General features: G+C 27.7%; 2 protein-coding genes across 2 annotated transcripts; one reads left to right on the forward strand and one right to left on the reverse strand.

Annotated features, from left to right (window-relative positions):
• The first annotated feature begins 819 nt into the window (after nt 1-819).
• On the forward strand, nt 820-2,315 carry Unc50 (Unc50 RNA binding protein). Its single transcript, XM_011501101.1, has 6 exons — nt 820-969; nt 1,176-1,327; nt 1,385-1,571; nt 1,691-1,824; nt 1,896-1,997; nt 2,055-2,315. Exons 1-6 carry the CDS (start codon nt 878-880, stop codon nt 2,192-2,194), a joined length of 807 nt encoding a protein of 268 aa, XP_011499403.1. The 5' UTR covers nt 820-877; the 3' UTR covers nt 2,195-2,315.
• Nucleotides 2,316-2,885: 570 nt separating this feature from the next.
• egl (Egl_like_exo domain-containing protein) lies at nt 2,886-8,216 on the reverse strand. Its single transcript, XM_011501111.1, has 7 exons — nt 8,099-8,216; nt 6,596-7,161; nt 5,662-6,518; nt 5,506-5,586; nt 5,150-5,394; nt 4,689-5,077; nt 2,886-3,386 (listed from the first exon to the last, which is right to left on the reverse strand). Exons 2-7 carry the CDS (start codon nt 7,134-7,136, stop codon nt 3,004-3,006), a joined length of 2,496 nt encoding a protein of 831 aa, XP_011499413.1. The 5' UTR covers nt 7,137-7,161; nt 8,099-8,216; the 3' UTR covers nt 2,886-3,003.
• Nucleotides 8,217-16,562: the final 8,346 nt, after the last annotated feature.

A 16,562-nucleotide genomic window follows, 5' to 3' on the forward strand; every position in this document is an offset into this window, starting at 1 on the left:
TTATTGTTAAACGAACCTAATTTTCCTATTTTCATCATGGAAAAGTACTTTTAATAATATAAATATTGTACACAGTAAAAAATTTCTGTTATACTCCTTCAAAAGCCTCATAACACTGAAAATATTTAATATTAAATGTAAATAAATGAATTTGTAGAATATATTAATTGAAATAGATAATATAAATTTAGCAGGGTATAAAATGGTAACGAAAAAAGCTAATAATTTATTTATGAAAATGAATATTTTAGCGTTTATAAATGTCTAGAAAATAAAAGTATAATAAACAAAAATACACGACTTAATCTTGGTTATTAAAGTATAAACATTTAAATGATGTAGCTTTATTAGTTAAAATTAATTGCTATTGAATACTTGATTTCAGAGATGATATCCTTTCAAAATTATATTCGTATTAAAATTAATAATAATATATTTTTAGTGTGTAAAGATATTTAAGAATTCAATATATATTCATGAAAGTCACACAGTAACAGAAATAGCATTACACTTTTTATAATTTCACTATTGTGAACGTAGCTAATGATACCATGTGGAAACTTGGAATTAGGAATAATGGCAAACTCCTGATTAAATGTATAAATCATGGAATAATTTTGTATTTTCTTAGTAAAAATTACGGTGCAAATTGCCTATAAATCACAAATAATGAATAACATTTCTTCTATTTTTATAATTATAAAAAAAAATCAAGAAATATATAGTCATAAATTAATTTAATATTTAATTCTGAACTTGTAAAATAAACTCCATAAAATAAATACTGTTAACCTCAAAATTTAATATTTATTAAGCGCATTACGTGCTTGTTTTAATTTTATTAAAATAGTTGCTTTTTGTTTAAAAATAAATTATAATGAAGTATTCCACGTCACCTCCAGTGAGTCGTTGTGCTTCACCAATATCAATAAGATCAAGCTCATCTTTGCCTATGCCAGCAACATATAGGTATGATATAAATATATATTATATACTTTATAATTATATATAATTTATGCAGAAGAATATGATTACATTTTTATTAAAATTGTGTACTAATAACACCACTTGAATGTTGTAATGATATAATATTCCTAATCAAATTTTAAATTTTAATTCTTTATTTTATTAAATGTTTTTTCTATTTTATTTTATTTCTCAACTCGTTATTTTAGACAAGATTGTTTTGGAGCAGCAACAAAATGCTACAAATATCTTAGGAAACTGTTAAAGTTTGAGCAAATGGATTTCGAATTTGCAGTATGGCAAATGATTTATTTATTTACATCTCCACAAAAAGTATATAGAAACTTTCAAAGTCGAAAACGTATGTATTAATGAATTTTTATTTTTAACAAAATAATATTTATAATTTTTATTACAGAAACTAAATTGCAATTTGCTAGAGATGATCCTGCATTTTTTGTACTATTTGAGTGTTGGTTGTGTATTTCATCAATTGGATTTGCTATAGTTTTAGGACTTGGATTTCTACAATTTATAAAATTGCTTTTATATGTCATGTTTGTTGACTGTATTGGAGTGGGAGTTTTGGTAGCTTCTGTATTTTGGTAATTTAGCTACAATAATTAATAAAGTAACTTTCAAAAATTACATACATAGGAGTAATATATTGAAATAAATAAGCTATATTAAAATTAAATTTTTTAATTCAGAATTTATCTTTCAGGTTTATTACAAATAGGTATCTACGTACTGATCATTCTCAAGATGTAGAATGGGGATACGCATTTGATATTCATTTAAATGCATTCTTTCCACCTTTAGTTATATTACATTTTGTACAACTATTTTTGTATAACAGTAAGTATTAATTAATTTTAAATAATTCAACTATGAAAATAAGGCAGTTAAAATAAAATATTATATTTTAGTTTTGATTAGTCATGATAATTTCTTTTCTCTTTTTGTTGGAAATACTTTCTGGCTTGTTGCAATTAGTTATTATGTATACATAACATTTTTAGGATATGCAAGTAGGTATCATATTTAAAAATATAAAATAATATGTGTAATAATATTGAAATATTTAGGTGTCGAAATACTTCATAAAACACATGTAATACTTCAAGCTGCGATACCAATTACATTGTTGATCTATATTGTCACATTAGCCATTGGTATCAACATAAGTCAGGAAGTAATGAAATTCTATCACGAACGAGTTGTTTAAAGTTAAGTGCTTCCTTTAAAACTGTAAAATATAAACAAATTAATCTTTTAAATGTACATAATTCTTAGATTTTAAGATTTGTTAAAGAAGAATGAATTTGAATATTTGTTAATGGTAACTCGTAAACATCTTGTTAAAAATATGTTTATTTCACAATTATTTTTCAGTATATAAATTAATGCATTATATATAACATTGTGTAAATAATTCTGTTACTGCATAAGAGCGATAAAAAGAAATGTCTTTAATATTAAATTATAAATTTAATTTATGTTGATGCTATTCATAATCCCAGAAATATTTTGTTAATATTTTTAATTATTTACACTTTTACTAGATTGTTGATTGCTCTAGATATCTTGATGTGTTTGATAATAAAACTTTATATTTATAAAACGCATATTTCACAGTAAAGATACTTTAAAAATATTAAAGCCTCAATTAATTTTATTATCCAAATTGATTTGAAATTAATTTAATTAATAGGAAATAAATAAAATCGGTGTATATTTTTTAAGTTGCCTATTCTTTTGTATAACTGCATTTTTTTTTTATGGAAGAATTTTCTAATATAAACTTTCTCTAATCCTGTGTTTTTTCGGGGTATTGAGCAGTCTTTCACATGATTAGGAATCAATATTAAATATGATTAAGGCAGTACATCATACATTAATTTCACTTCATGAATCGACATGAATTTAATGTTATTTTTGAAAGATTAAAATGAAAATTTTTATATATTTTTATATTGCCTTATTGCACTATATTGTACCAAGGAATTTTATTTAATATTCTTTATCTAATATGGTTTATGATTCCACTGCTGCCTGCTTTTTCGGTGTGTTAAGAAGTTTTTCACGTTGTTCTTCTTCCTCTGCAAAGAATATCCTAGTATAAACTATATCTCCTGTGCTAAAGGTTTGACAAGCGACATCCTTGCATTGCGCTTTAAATTCATTTTGAAAAATGTTTTTATTGCCTTGGCACGTACACATATACTTGATTGGCGAAGATCTGGTGCTCTCAGAGGTTTCCACATCACTCGAAGATCCAGTTACTGCAGATAATATAGCCTCTATACGTTCAATTTTATCAAATCCATCCATTAAACCATCTGATAAAATTTCATCTACCATTTGCATCGACTCCATCAAACTTGGTGGTTCCAAGCTTCTAGGAGACACAATTCCACCTAACAGAGTATTGTTAATTATTAAAATTATTATATAATATTGAATACATTAATAATTATATCAAATGGTAATTTATCACTATTATTATTATTGTTAAAGATCAATTTTATCAGAAATATAATTAAAGCAGAAAACATCGGTATTACGTATTATATAATAAAAATATTTTTAGATTTTAAATTTTATTTTATAAAATATTTTTATAAATATTAAACGAAAAACTAAAAGTTTTTATTCCCAATTAAACACTACCATAATCATGCTTAATAAAAATCAAGATTATATGAACAAAATTATTATCTTCATAAGCAACACAAAATATTATTAAAATTACTATTTTTAATCAGAATATTAATTTTTTCTTGCTAAAAGTATATTATATAAAAAACTATAATGTTTGCATAAGAATTTTTAATAAATATTAAGTGAATATATAATGGCTGTAAATAAATTTTTTAAATTGTAGAGCATTTTATATTAAAAAAAATAAGTGATAAAACTATGAGAACTCTGCAAAATATCAAGAAAAATATAACATTGAATTCGTATAGAAAATATATTACTACAATTTTAGTTAAGAATACTATACCAAAAAAAGGAAATGAAATAAAAAACATAATTATTAAAAATAAATATAATATAATAAAAATACAGTCAAGTTAAGCTTGAAAAAGTATTTTAATTTGAGTCGGTTATAGCAGAAATTAAAAATTTTTAATTATCTAACAATAAAAAAAAAAACAATTAAATAAAATTGTATTGTATACATTAAATTACGATTAAACTAAAGCTAAAAGTAATCCGTATTATGTTGCACAGGACAAGTGTAACGAATATTTCACAAATATAAGAAAAATTCAAATCTAGTTACATATAATAATGTCGAGATTAAAATTTTATAGTTAAAAGAGAATTACATAATAAAATAAAGAAATCGGTTCGAAATTCATCACTATTTATATGAAGTTAAAAAAACAAATGAAATCATTAATACTTACAGACCATATAAATATTAATTCAATTTTTGGTAAAAAGTTAGGTATAATTAAGTTAAAACATGAAGTAATATAATCGTAATACAGTATCAATGTATATTTTAAAATTTGTTGTACTATAAATGCATATTGAGCATTAACAAAAATGTATAGAAATAATGAAGAAAAGCAATGTTCTTTAGTAAAAAAAAAAATACAATTCTCATATACTATGAGTACTGTATTGACATGGATTATATTAAAAAATTGTTTTAATAATAAAAATCTATGATTATTATTGTTATTGTTCGTAATAATATTATTTACCAGAAAGGGAATTTTCCGATGTAAAGCTATCCGAACTTGGATATTCAATTTCATCATTTTTATCATCGTCATCATCCTCATCACTGCTGTCATTTTTATCCTGGCCTATATTTTCTAATTGTTCAAGTTTTTTTGCCACTTTATAACTGCCTTTTAATTTTTCCTTTTCTCCTTTTGTAAGCTCTAAATATCTTAGGAGTCTAATTTCCCGATTACTAAGAACAATGTTTTTTCCAATAGTTTCATCCATTTTTCGACGTAAATCTGCGACTTCAGTCTCAATTTTTCGTTGCTTTTTACGTGTTTTAACTTCGTTTGGATTTAAATGCGTCAGTATTTGCTCTTCACATAATTCAGTAAATAGTCTTTGCATCTCCGGTCTTATTAGTCTAATAAAAGGTACGAAGCATTAATAAACTTAAAATTATTAAGAGAAAAATGAATCGAATCTTTTTGCTTACTTAGACATGGCATTATAAATTAAAGGCACAAGACTTTGAATATCACTACTAGCATATACTATCATATCTCTGGTTAATGGTCTTCGAGCCCAATAACGTTGATCTCTTTTATAAATATTTTTTAATTGCTCCTTAACTAAATTGCACGGTGCTCCATAAGACTCACACAGAGTATTTAAATTAGCATTCTTTACTTTATACACTGGTTTTCCAGTATTTTGATATTCTATGACACTGTGTGCAGCCTGAAATGAAAATTTAATATATAAATATAAATAAATAGATTCTGATATTTTAAGAAATAAATTATTACTAAAATAACATTGCATTATTTAAAAATATTATTTCATTTTTACCTGTGTATCAAAGACACTCGTAATAGTAATTCCAAATTGATAAAACAAATTAGCACTATCATTCTTGCAATCGTGAATCACCTTATGTATAAAATATTAAATTATTAAATAAAAAATAACATTAAAAATTGAATATTGATAATTTGAAAAACGTACTTTAATAATATTTTTATTTTCCAGAAGATTTTGCAATCCACCAGATTGAATCAGATTTGGACAAGTAATTAAATCGAACACATACACTTGCCCAGCCATAGTACCTATCTGTAAAAGTGTGAGTTTACCTTTAGGCCCTACATTGATTCCTTCACTATCAAGTGCAACTATAATTTTTCCATCCCCACTTGGCTTTTTGGGATACATAATATCATCTACTATTTGCAAACAATCCCTTAAATTACTAACAACTTTAGTTTGTTGTGAAACTCTAGATTTTAAGGCTTCACCTATCACAGCATTTTGCAAAATTCTATCCCTTTCTGTATTTTCAGCTAATGTTTTTATAAGTAAATTGTTGATTCGTTGCTTTAAAGTTTGTTGTTGAAGGCTTACAGGAGGTGAAATTGAATTACCAATTTCAATGGTATTCATAGTCAAAGAATTTGGTTGAGACGATGAACTATTGGAAGTCAGACTATCAGATTGGGAATTTGGCTGCACAAAAACTTGGCGATTCACAGGCGAATGATTATATTGAATTTTGTCTATCTCCTCACGAGGTTTTTTTCTCTTATTTTTTTCAATTTGATCATCTGCTTCTGAATTTTTATCCTTGTCAAATGATTTAACTTTTCTCGACACGACATTGCTTTGCACCATAAAAATATTTGGTGTCATCTTCAGAAATGTAGAAAGATCTTGTTGAGTCTTAAACATAGTCATGGCCTCTGGGAATTTTTCAATAACTAAATTAAATAATTGCTCGACTGAAATATAAATTTGTTGTTTTACACAACTCTCTAAAAAATTCAGAATTCTGGCAGTCAATTCTGGATCAATAAATATATCTGGTTCTATGTACAGAAAATAAGTTTGTTTCAGTAAGAATAGAATAATTATAAAATTGTTAATTAGTTACATGAGCACATACCTAATTCTATAAATGGCTCTGCTTTCATACCTTCATATTGTTTTAAAATTACATTATCATCTGTGACAACAAATGCATCTGGATATTTTGTAAGAAAATCTTTGAATTCTCGAAAATGCTGGCCTGATATATGTCTAACTTCAGGAGAAGCTTGCGATCGATGGCCTAGAAGACTTTTGATCGGCACTTCAGTTCCCACTCCATATTGCATCAATTTATTTGTAAAATATTCCACCGCTTCTTGAGCATAATTTCGTTTTTTGTTCAATTTGGTACCATCATCTTCTTCCACTACTGGTTGGTAAGTATTAATGCAGACATAATCTCCATCAATTTCAAATAAGGCTGGATATTGAGCTAGAAATTTCTTAAGGCCACTTTGAGAACCACCAGCAATTTGTCTCATTTCTTTTGTGAAGCCCTTAGCACCAAATTGACAACTTAAATCATGCAAAGATCTAGGACCTCCTTTATCCATCAAACGCTCAAAAAAGAAAAGCAGTGTCATATTTCTCACTAATTCATATTCAGAACTGTCCATTCTTTGTAATCTTCAACAGTTATAGCTATAGAAAAAGTTTTTTAATGCAATATGTACTTTAAATATGACATTGAATTTATGTAATATTAAACTATGCACTTTTAAAAAAGAAATTGAACACAGTACACAAAAATAAATAACTTAAGTTTTTTCTGTTTTCTTTTTAATTATAATATAAACTTTATCAAGGAATTACAAATATTTTTTAAATATTTAATTTTAACTTATTAATTCACAAAGGCCATTACAATTTATATGCATATATGGATGTGTATATGTGTGTGTGTGTGTGTGTATGTGTGTGCATATCACACCCATAAATATGCATATAGGCTAATGTTATTTAATTTAATATTTATTAAAATCCCTACTTACACATATTCACAAACATATACAATATATTAAATTTTTATGCGAGTATGTAGATATAGATGTGCCTGTTTGTATTGATTTTAATAGTACGTTTAATTGATCTTTATATTTGCTCTTGTAAAAGAACTTATATAAAATAATTAAAAAGACTTGGAATCATAAATATCAATCATAAATCATAGAAAAATTATTTTACTCATGGTTAAAAATTTTGTCAATATATAATAATTACAAATTAGAAATACTTTATCTTTAACAGTATTTAAAAGGTAATGTATAAGAAATGTAGGCTACACTTAATCACAATAATATGTTTATAAACGGAGTAATGGCAGACGGCCTAGAAACATATTTTTGATTAGAATGTATAAAGTAATTATAATTTATGTACCAACAGAGAACGGAATGCATAATTTCAAAATATTGTCAATTAATGCAGTTCTAATTATGGATATCCAAATTAATTTACATAAAAATTATATTTCAAACTAATTTCACATATTACGCGAAAATTTTCCCGCAATATATTGTGTTAAAAATTGATCACACAAAACATTCACTAATGAAACACACTGCATTAACAAACTTACTTCGATCAAGTCAGGAATTTCTTTCGCTTTCCTGTACCCAAGTGTCTAGATGGAACAGAAAGAGAATTTTAAAGTAAAGGAGAAGAAAGGTCGAAAGAAACGAAAAATAGGAGAAGAAAGAGTGAGTGATGGAGATAGATAGATAGATAGATAGATGGATGGATAGGTAAAGAGAAAAGGAAAGAACAAGAAAGTAACAGACAGAGAGAGGGAAAATAAAATAAAAAGGAATATATATATATGCCCGCTAGCGCGGCTGTTTGTTTTTCACTAGCTCATTCCAATTGTCATTTGTCCAACAATGTTGTCGCTGTCGTCGAATGATCGAGCCGTCGAGAAACGGTGCACACACTTAATCCACCTGCCCCTCGACGTCACCGAGTCGTTCAGCCGCGCCTGTGTGATCTATGATCGAGAGACCCTCGCAAGTGCTTGCGTGTACTACGCTACATTTCCAACACGTACACAGACGCGGATGCTATCGCTGAATATTGTCGAAAGCTTAAACGAGGATGGTACATAAATACATGCATCATCAATAAGGTTAGGTTTGGATTGGAACCGCGCGTTTGCTTAGACAGACGTGGGCTCTCATATGTCCTATCCGGCTATTTCATTGGCGAGGCACAAGGAGCGCTGACGAAGGCTTGCTCCGATTTCGAAGTCGTTGCTCGAAGTTGGGCTCACCTGAGTAGACAAGATGGGAACAATAAGAAGTGAATTTTCATATTCCTGCCGGTGGATGCAGCGACGTCGACAGTGTGGGTGGCTGTTCGCACTCGCCCATATAATTCTTATGTGATTGATGTTGCGCCTGTTTCCGACTCATTTTGCTCTAATGATTTACTTTCACTTTTAGTAGGTTCAATTTCTTAATGTTAAGGTAGGATATTTAGTCGAAACGCTATTTCAAGCAGTTATCTTCCTATTTGTTGGATTCTCTCTTATTAATGAGCTACACACTTGTTGCAACGTTGGTGGGAGCTATTTATAAATTTTTTGTTATTTTTGTAGTCCTTCACTTTTGTACGTGAACCTAGAATCATATATTTTCACCCGACTAAGATAAAAAATTATTAACAGAAGATTAATTGGTCCGTCAATAATTATCAGAACAACTTTTAACATCCGAGTATGTAATTTTACCTTCATGATTTCTTTCTATTAATAAATTACGAATAGCAACCAATTGTATTACAATAATTTTGCTACTTTCAATATGAGCATTAAGCAATATAAATGTAATTTATTGATTTAATCAGACTGTCAAGAGCTTGTAACAAGCCGAAAAATGTATGCCGTTAATCGGACTTTCAATTTAATTTGAAATATACATAGATAATTCTATGTAACAAACATAGAATTGCATGTATTTATAAAGTATGTTATATGAAAATTAATTTTTTATAATGATTAACTGATTTATTGAAATGTATAGTTGGCATTGATTGCTTACTTTGTATTACAATAATATTATCGATAATTTGCAAATGATCGATGTAGTCTCGGATTTATTTCTATGTGCTGGCAACTATTCATAATAAAAATAAAAAATAATAATAATAAACAGTTATTTTCAATTGATTATTAATATTTGCCAGTGATATTAATTTTCTATAATAATATTTTTATTACAAGACTTGAATTTTGTTAGATTAGATTTCTTAAGACCTATAAATTTGCCAGTAAAGATAAAAGAAAATTTTGTTTTAAAATTTAATTTATTTAAATACACGAAATATAATATATTTTTAGTATAATTCTTTTTCGAACGTATTAATTAAAATCTTATAAAATGACGTATTTTTAATATTGCATTTACATGAAACAATGAATTATAATTTTTTTTTTTTTATAAAGAAAATATAAATTTCTATTTATTGTGTTGAATGATAAAACTCAAGAACTTCTAATAATTTAATTATCATAATCTAATTTTATTATAAAATATTTAAAGATAATTTAGAAACAACTTGGTTGTCGCATTAAATGTAATGGTTACAAATATAATTTAAAAATATAACTCTAAAATTATTTTGTATAAAGATTTATTGTATAAAGATTTTAAATTGTGGCATGATATTGATTAATAAAAAAATTATAAAACAAATATTTAAGAAAAATTATAAAAGCAAATTGCTTTAGCAAAAAAAAAATTAGTCTTCTAGTTCTTCTAACAATAGCATAGAAATTAAATGAATTCACTTCTCATTATAAAACTGGATAACAAGAATGAAAAAAAAATTTAATATTAGAAGATGATTTGTTATCATGGGATTTTTATTACAAATAAAAAATTTAGTAATCGATGGTCGTTATAGTAAACTTTAAATTAAAAAAAGAAGTCAGCTTTAATAATGCAAATTTACATGTAACCAAAAGAAATGAACATGTTTCATAAAAATAATTGTAATAGGATAATTCTTAAAATGTTATCATTTACTAATTTATTTTATTTCTCTTTTTTATAAAAACTAGAATATCCAATACAACCAAAAAATTCAAATAAATAATATAAAGAAGTACAATTATTTATATAAAATTGTATAATAGATTAAGAAAGCAATTATTTTAATTTGACACTTTCTTGATTAATTTCAAATATATTGTTTATGGTGTAAATATAAAATCTTAAAAATTAAATATGTAAATGTATTTAAGATATATATCAAATGTGTTTACATTTTTTTAAAAGCTAAAATTTGTATGAATCTTAAGAATCTTAAATCAATATTTCATAATTTTTATTACATAATTGTTATTGATAAAATTTATAAATGACAATTACCGTTTATGTATCTTTGATAATCTAGTTAAAAACAATGTCTTTACTTTTCATGAACTACAGCGAAAAAAATTAATGAGATAAATTTAGAATACTTTCCAGTTGTTAAGTGGCTTAATTAGAAAACTTGTCAAATCAGAAACTGCCCTCAAAGCATGTTTACATTGACGTAGTTTCACTTTTTTATATGCTGAATATATTGTGAAATGCAGGCAAAGTATTACTTTCTTGTATTGCTAGTTGTAGTAGATGTTCTCTTGTTTATCGCGCGGGCGACTCTTTCATTCTCATAAGGGATTAAATTTTATTTTTCTCGTCTCTAGATGACCAAATCTGCCTAGTTGTTTCTTGAATCTTAGGTACATATGGACATTTATTAAAATGAAAATGTGCATATGAAAGTGAAAATTAGTATAAGAATAGTTCCTATAACAATTTATTTCAAATGCATTTGTTAGGTTTAGTAATTTAAAAACTTTCAATTATAATTTTTACACGTAAAAGCACGATAGTTTAAGAATGATTAAAGTTACGATTACAAACATTTATACTACAAACACTATTGGATAATTTATTATTTAAACATTATTTTAATATAAAATTATAATATAATATTGAAAATGTATTTTGCGATTTTAAATTTTAAAATACTTTAATTAAGTGTAGTTGCGTGTATTGTTTTTAGAATTATCTCAAAAGCTGCAGAATTTTTTTTAACAGAACATAACACAATACTTGAATTAGGTTTGGAAATTCTAAGATTCTACATCTATTTTCGGCAATATTACTGATGCTTTTAGCCCTTAAGATATTAATGCCGGCATTTTTCTCAGAAACGTTCATATATTATTCTAAACTAGCTATAATTTTAAAAACGAGTACTCATTTGAAAAAGTGGCATGTTCCGGCTTCCATAATTTTATGTATCAAATTCCCTTCTATAGTTTTATCAAAATCCGGAACCCACATTTCACATTCTTTGCTTGTAAGACTTCCATTCATCCGAGCCTTCATAAATCGCCTTAACTCATTATTATCACTGCAAAGGTCGTAAGAGTTTGGACTAATGATTTATTATCATATTAACAGTAAACATGGGTGTTAATTCAAGATTAAAGGATGCTATTACTTACTTTTATCTATAAAGTATCGAAAATGATACATTGTCATGTGCTATGTACATATAAACTATAAGACGGCTCAATCTTAAGATGCTTTCTAAAAATTTAGCTTTTAATCAATAGTCAACGAATACATTTTACTTTTCTGTATGGAATAAGTGTATCCCGATAAAGATGCTGACAATGATATGATGAAATGTTTCAAATTTTGTTGAAAAAATATGTCTATATAATATATTTATAATACATAAATATGAAACATAAATATATAAATAAATATAGTGTATCATTTATACATAGACAACTCAAAATCATATTTTCTTTGCTATCTTCAAAAGTCTAACATCCAATTTCATTGTAAATTACACATATTAATGCGTATATATAACCATATAATATAATAATGCAATATATTTTAGTTATAAAAAGGACAAAAATTTTATACGTATATTGCCTTAAAATAATTTGCTTACAACTATTTTATCTTACTAACAAATATTTATATTACAATGAAATATTTTAATAATATTGAAAATTTCTTATTGATTTAACATTCAGTTAATTTACATTGATGAAATCTTTATAAAAATCGAAAAAAATTTTAAACAACAAATATCTAAAATACGTAATAATCTTAAAATTGAAAAATCGTGTTAAAAATTATATTTTAAATCAAATTTATTTTATTTAATTTTAACGTATTACAAAATTACGTGAAATATTATAAAAATTTATGAAAATTCTGTATCTATTTAGGTAAATGCAAGGTATAGCAAGTAATATTTTTTTGTAAAAGTACACATATTAAAAAGCTAGATTGATATTAATAAAATAATCATGATATCGATCTTAATATCGTAATATTACAATGTTATAACATTAATATCACTAAATGAAAATAAAGATCGATATTCATCCAATCTTCAGTAAACAAATGAAATATTCAATCTTATGATCCTAGTTTAAATCTTAGTACATTAAAAAGTTACGGTTGTTTTATAAATCTTGAATTTTTCAAATAAAAAAATATTCCATATCGCATAAGAAAATACTAAACTTAACTTTATCATAAATGTAAACTTTGGAACTTTCACTAATATTGTAAAACGGCTAACTTTAATTAAATGAGTAGAATAATGTCGATCTATCTTCAAATATATCACTAGTAATTTTAGGAATTAAAGATGGATATACATGAAATCCCCCAAATCCGCACCATTTCAAATCTTATAACTTTTTTAATTCTCATTCGTGATGTTGGAAATATTTCCAGTATTAATTTAACGATTTTCTATACTTTATTTTAGTAAATCACTGAAAATATGATTGTAGATGGACATACAGATTAAGAGATAAATAAACAAAAAGGAAGGAGGGGAGGTATCCGGATAATAGGAGGGAGAATCGGCAAATGAGAAAAATAATATAGAAAAATAAAGAAAAAGGCGATGAAAAGGAGAGAGATGAAAAGAGAAAAAATAAAATGATGAAACAAAGACAGAGAAAAAATAGCTCATCAGATCAAGAGCTCTCGCAGAAAGACAATTTGTTATTAAATGAGATTCTACAAAAAAGATTCACAGTATATTTACCAAGTACTTATTTACTAAGAGAGAGTCTACATGAATACAAACAAAAGATGAGATTCTACTATGTTAATTGAACAAAGTAAGAATTACATAATTAATATTTATGTGCGATGCATTTATACACGCGTAGTCCTGAGATAAAACACGTTTGAATTTCTTAATGCTATTACTAACTATTACTAAGTTACGCATACGAACACGATTTATAATAAGGCTATTGCTAACGCCGAGGGTCGAGGAAATTGCGCATATGTCGTACATCAGTTCGAGCAAGTCTACTTGTCACCGGTCGATGAATTTGAACGCGTGCAAGCGAGAAATGTCGGGCTCCCCGTAATCTTTTGATAAGGAGGCACTACCTGTTGGTCAGCACTTTTTTATGCACACCCTACGATATTCCCTAGCAATATATGTGAACTATAGCTCGACATATCGTTACCGGAGGTAGACCACTTTCAGCCTGTCTTATGTGACCTATCAGTGTATTTTTCAATTATATTCTGAGTTATGACATTAGCGCTGGAAGTCCCGATTTCATTAAATTGCCACGCATGCAATCACTCACTGCTCACCCGATTGTTTATTGATCGTGACTGGTTCTCGACATTACAAATTATGTCTTCCCATCCATTGGATAAAAACTTAGGGAAAATAATAATAGATATGCAACTAGCGGGACCAAATGAAGGAAACAAAAATATTAATTCGTCCCCAACGATTTGCTCCTATCTGCTATCTAATTTTACGAAACTTTGCATTGTGTTCCAAATCCAGAGGCCTAACTGAATTGTCGGTTCACCGTTTCTGGTACATCCAGAATTAGGAAAGTTGCCGTCCTGAATTCGTAAAACAACAACAGCTCCCGTAGCTCTTCATTATTCTTCAGTCAAAATCCTTGTCCAGTCCATCTCCAATCCAATCCAGTCTCCATAGTCCAGTGTCGAGCAAAAACGTATAATCAGATACCATCTAAGTTCTGCAGGTGCTTACTCGACTTTTCTTATAGCTAAGGTAAAAGGTTATAGCCGCAAAAGAAAATGAAGCACATATATTTTTAGCTGCCCTAGGCCTTTCACTTTGAGTTGTGCGTGAGTCCTTTTTCTAATCCAGGATGTTCCATTTTTTTATTACAAAATTAAAAAAATAACGTTAAATGAATGAATGACTCCGAACTATTACTTATAGCTATTATGATCCACTGACTTTATAGAACGATAATTTAAAAAAAAAATGTTATTCTCACGTTAAAAGACAAATGTATAGTATAATGATATACAATTCAATTTTTACACTTTCAAACATTGTAGATATAAATAAATTTTATTTGAATTATCTAACGTTTATTTAACATTTGATATTTTTATCTATTTGTTTAATTCTTTCAAGTTTCTACAATTATTTGTCTCGCACAGAAACTTCACGCGAAACAAAAGGATGTGCAATTCCAGTTACACTCTATTTTCACAAGAGATTTCAATGAATAGAGTCAAATTGAATCTCACCTAATTCAATCTAACATTCCAATTCTTGTTATAAACTAGCAACGTTTAATTTTCTCTTGAAAGCAAAGGATTTTACTAGACTCGAGCAAATTTTTTATTTTAACGAATACTAAGTACCTTCACAAGAAATATAAATATTAATTAAAATTTAAAATTTTTTAAATATCCTTCATTGCGCGATAGCAAACGAACATAACTCAATTCGTTCTCTTTCGTAATACGTATAGGTAGGTGATGTACATCTAGTTTTTTAACACCAAAAATACAAAAATGGAAATCGCTTTTTTCAAATCATAAATCGCCACCATTCTCTTCGGTAGCATAATGAAATGTGAATCTTATACAAGGAGCAATAAAAAGGCGTATGTGCATTTCCCTCTGTGTATATTAATCTTACAGCAGTTGCTTTTATAAATCGCATACTTTTGTTCAAGGGATCGCTCGTATTGTTTTGATTTTCACGCTTTGCCACTGGAGTTTGTCATATTTACTCGGAGATAGAAAAAAATGAGCGACCGATATATACAGCGATCTCTCGTGATTTTCAAGCAGGATGGTTATTTCGAGATTTACGACCCATTTAAAAGCAAAGCCCTTCATGGGAATCCTTGAAGCCAATGATGTTTGGTCGGAAAACCGAGGAGATGAAAGCGTTCAAGAGTTCGGCGATCGTTGAACGAGAGACTTTCCCCATAGTCGGTGTCATCGAACCGGTGATCGAGAATAAGTTACTTGCGTTTATCCCGAAGGATCGATGACTAGGAGCACACTTATGGGCACACACCCACACGCGCACGCGCGCATTCAACGGCGGGCGTCGGTGGTCGTCGCGACGCCCGACATCGATGAGCACGACGACGTCGGCGGGCAGTGCTTAAGCCCCAGTCGAGGGCCGAACATCGCGAGCCCGGATCGCGCCCTCGGAAGAATAACGCGCTGCCGTCGCTCTGTCTCTCATTCTATCTATCAGACATTCTCTCTCTTTTTCATTCATCTCGTTATCTCTCTCTCTCTCTCTCTCTCTCTTTCTCTCACTCTCACTCTCAGTCTGTCTTCCCTATATAAATTTCCCTATCCCTCTCTAGCGGCATTTTATTCCTCGCCTCATCCTAGCAGAGGCCGATCACTTTCGTCAGCACGGTATTTTAATTTTTTTTCTTTTTTACATATAATCTCTCATTGATTCATACATTTGTTTATAATTTTGTTTTTCAATTATACTTTTCATGAATAATGACTTCGTCGTGAGTGTGAATCCAGTGTCGGCATTATTTGCGTTTGGTTACTTTAAACTTTCATGACGATGTGAATATTTGCGACGGATATGGTTTTTAGTGTAATAATGCAATTTTTATGTAAGCCGAGCCGTTTTTAGTAACCAATTTAACTAAAAAAGTAGTTTTCAAATATGATTACAATACATTAGTTTGCTTTTTATATGGTCGTTATGAAATGTTGATTGCATTG

The sequence above is a fragment of the Ceratosolen solmsi genome, unplaced genomic scaffold (assembly GCF_000503995.2).
Source record: "Ceratosolen solmsi marchali unplaced genomic scaffold, CerSol_1.0 scaffold10, whole genome shotgun sequence".
In the NCBI taxonomy this organism is placed as follows: domain Eukaryota; kingdom Metazoa; phylum Arthropoda; class Insecta; order Hymenoptera; family Agaonidae; genus Ceratosolen; species Ceratosolen solmsi.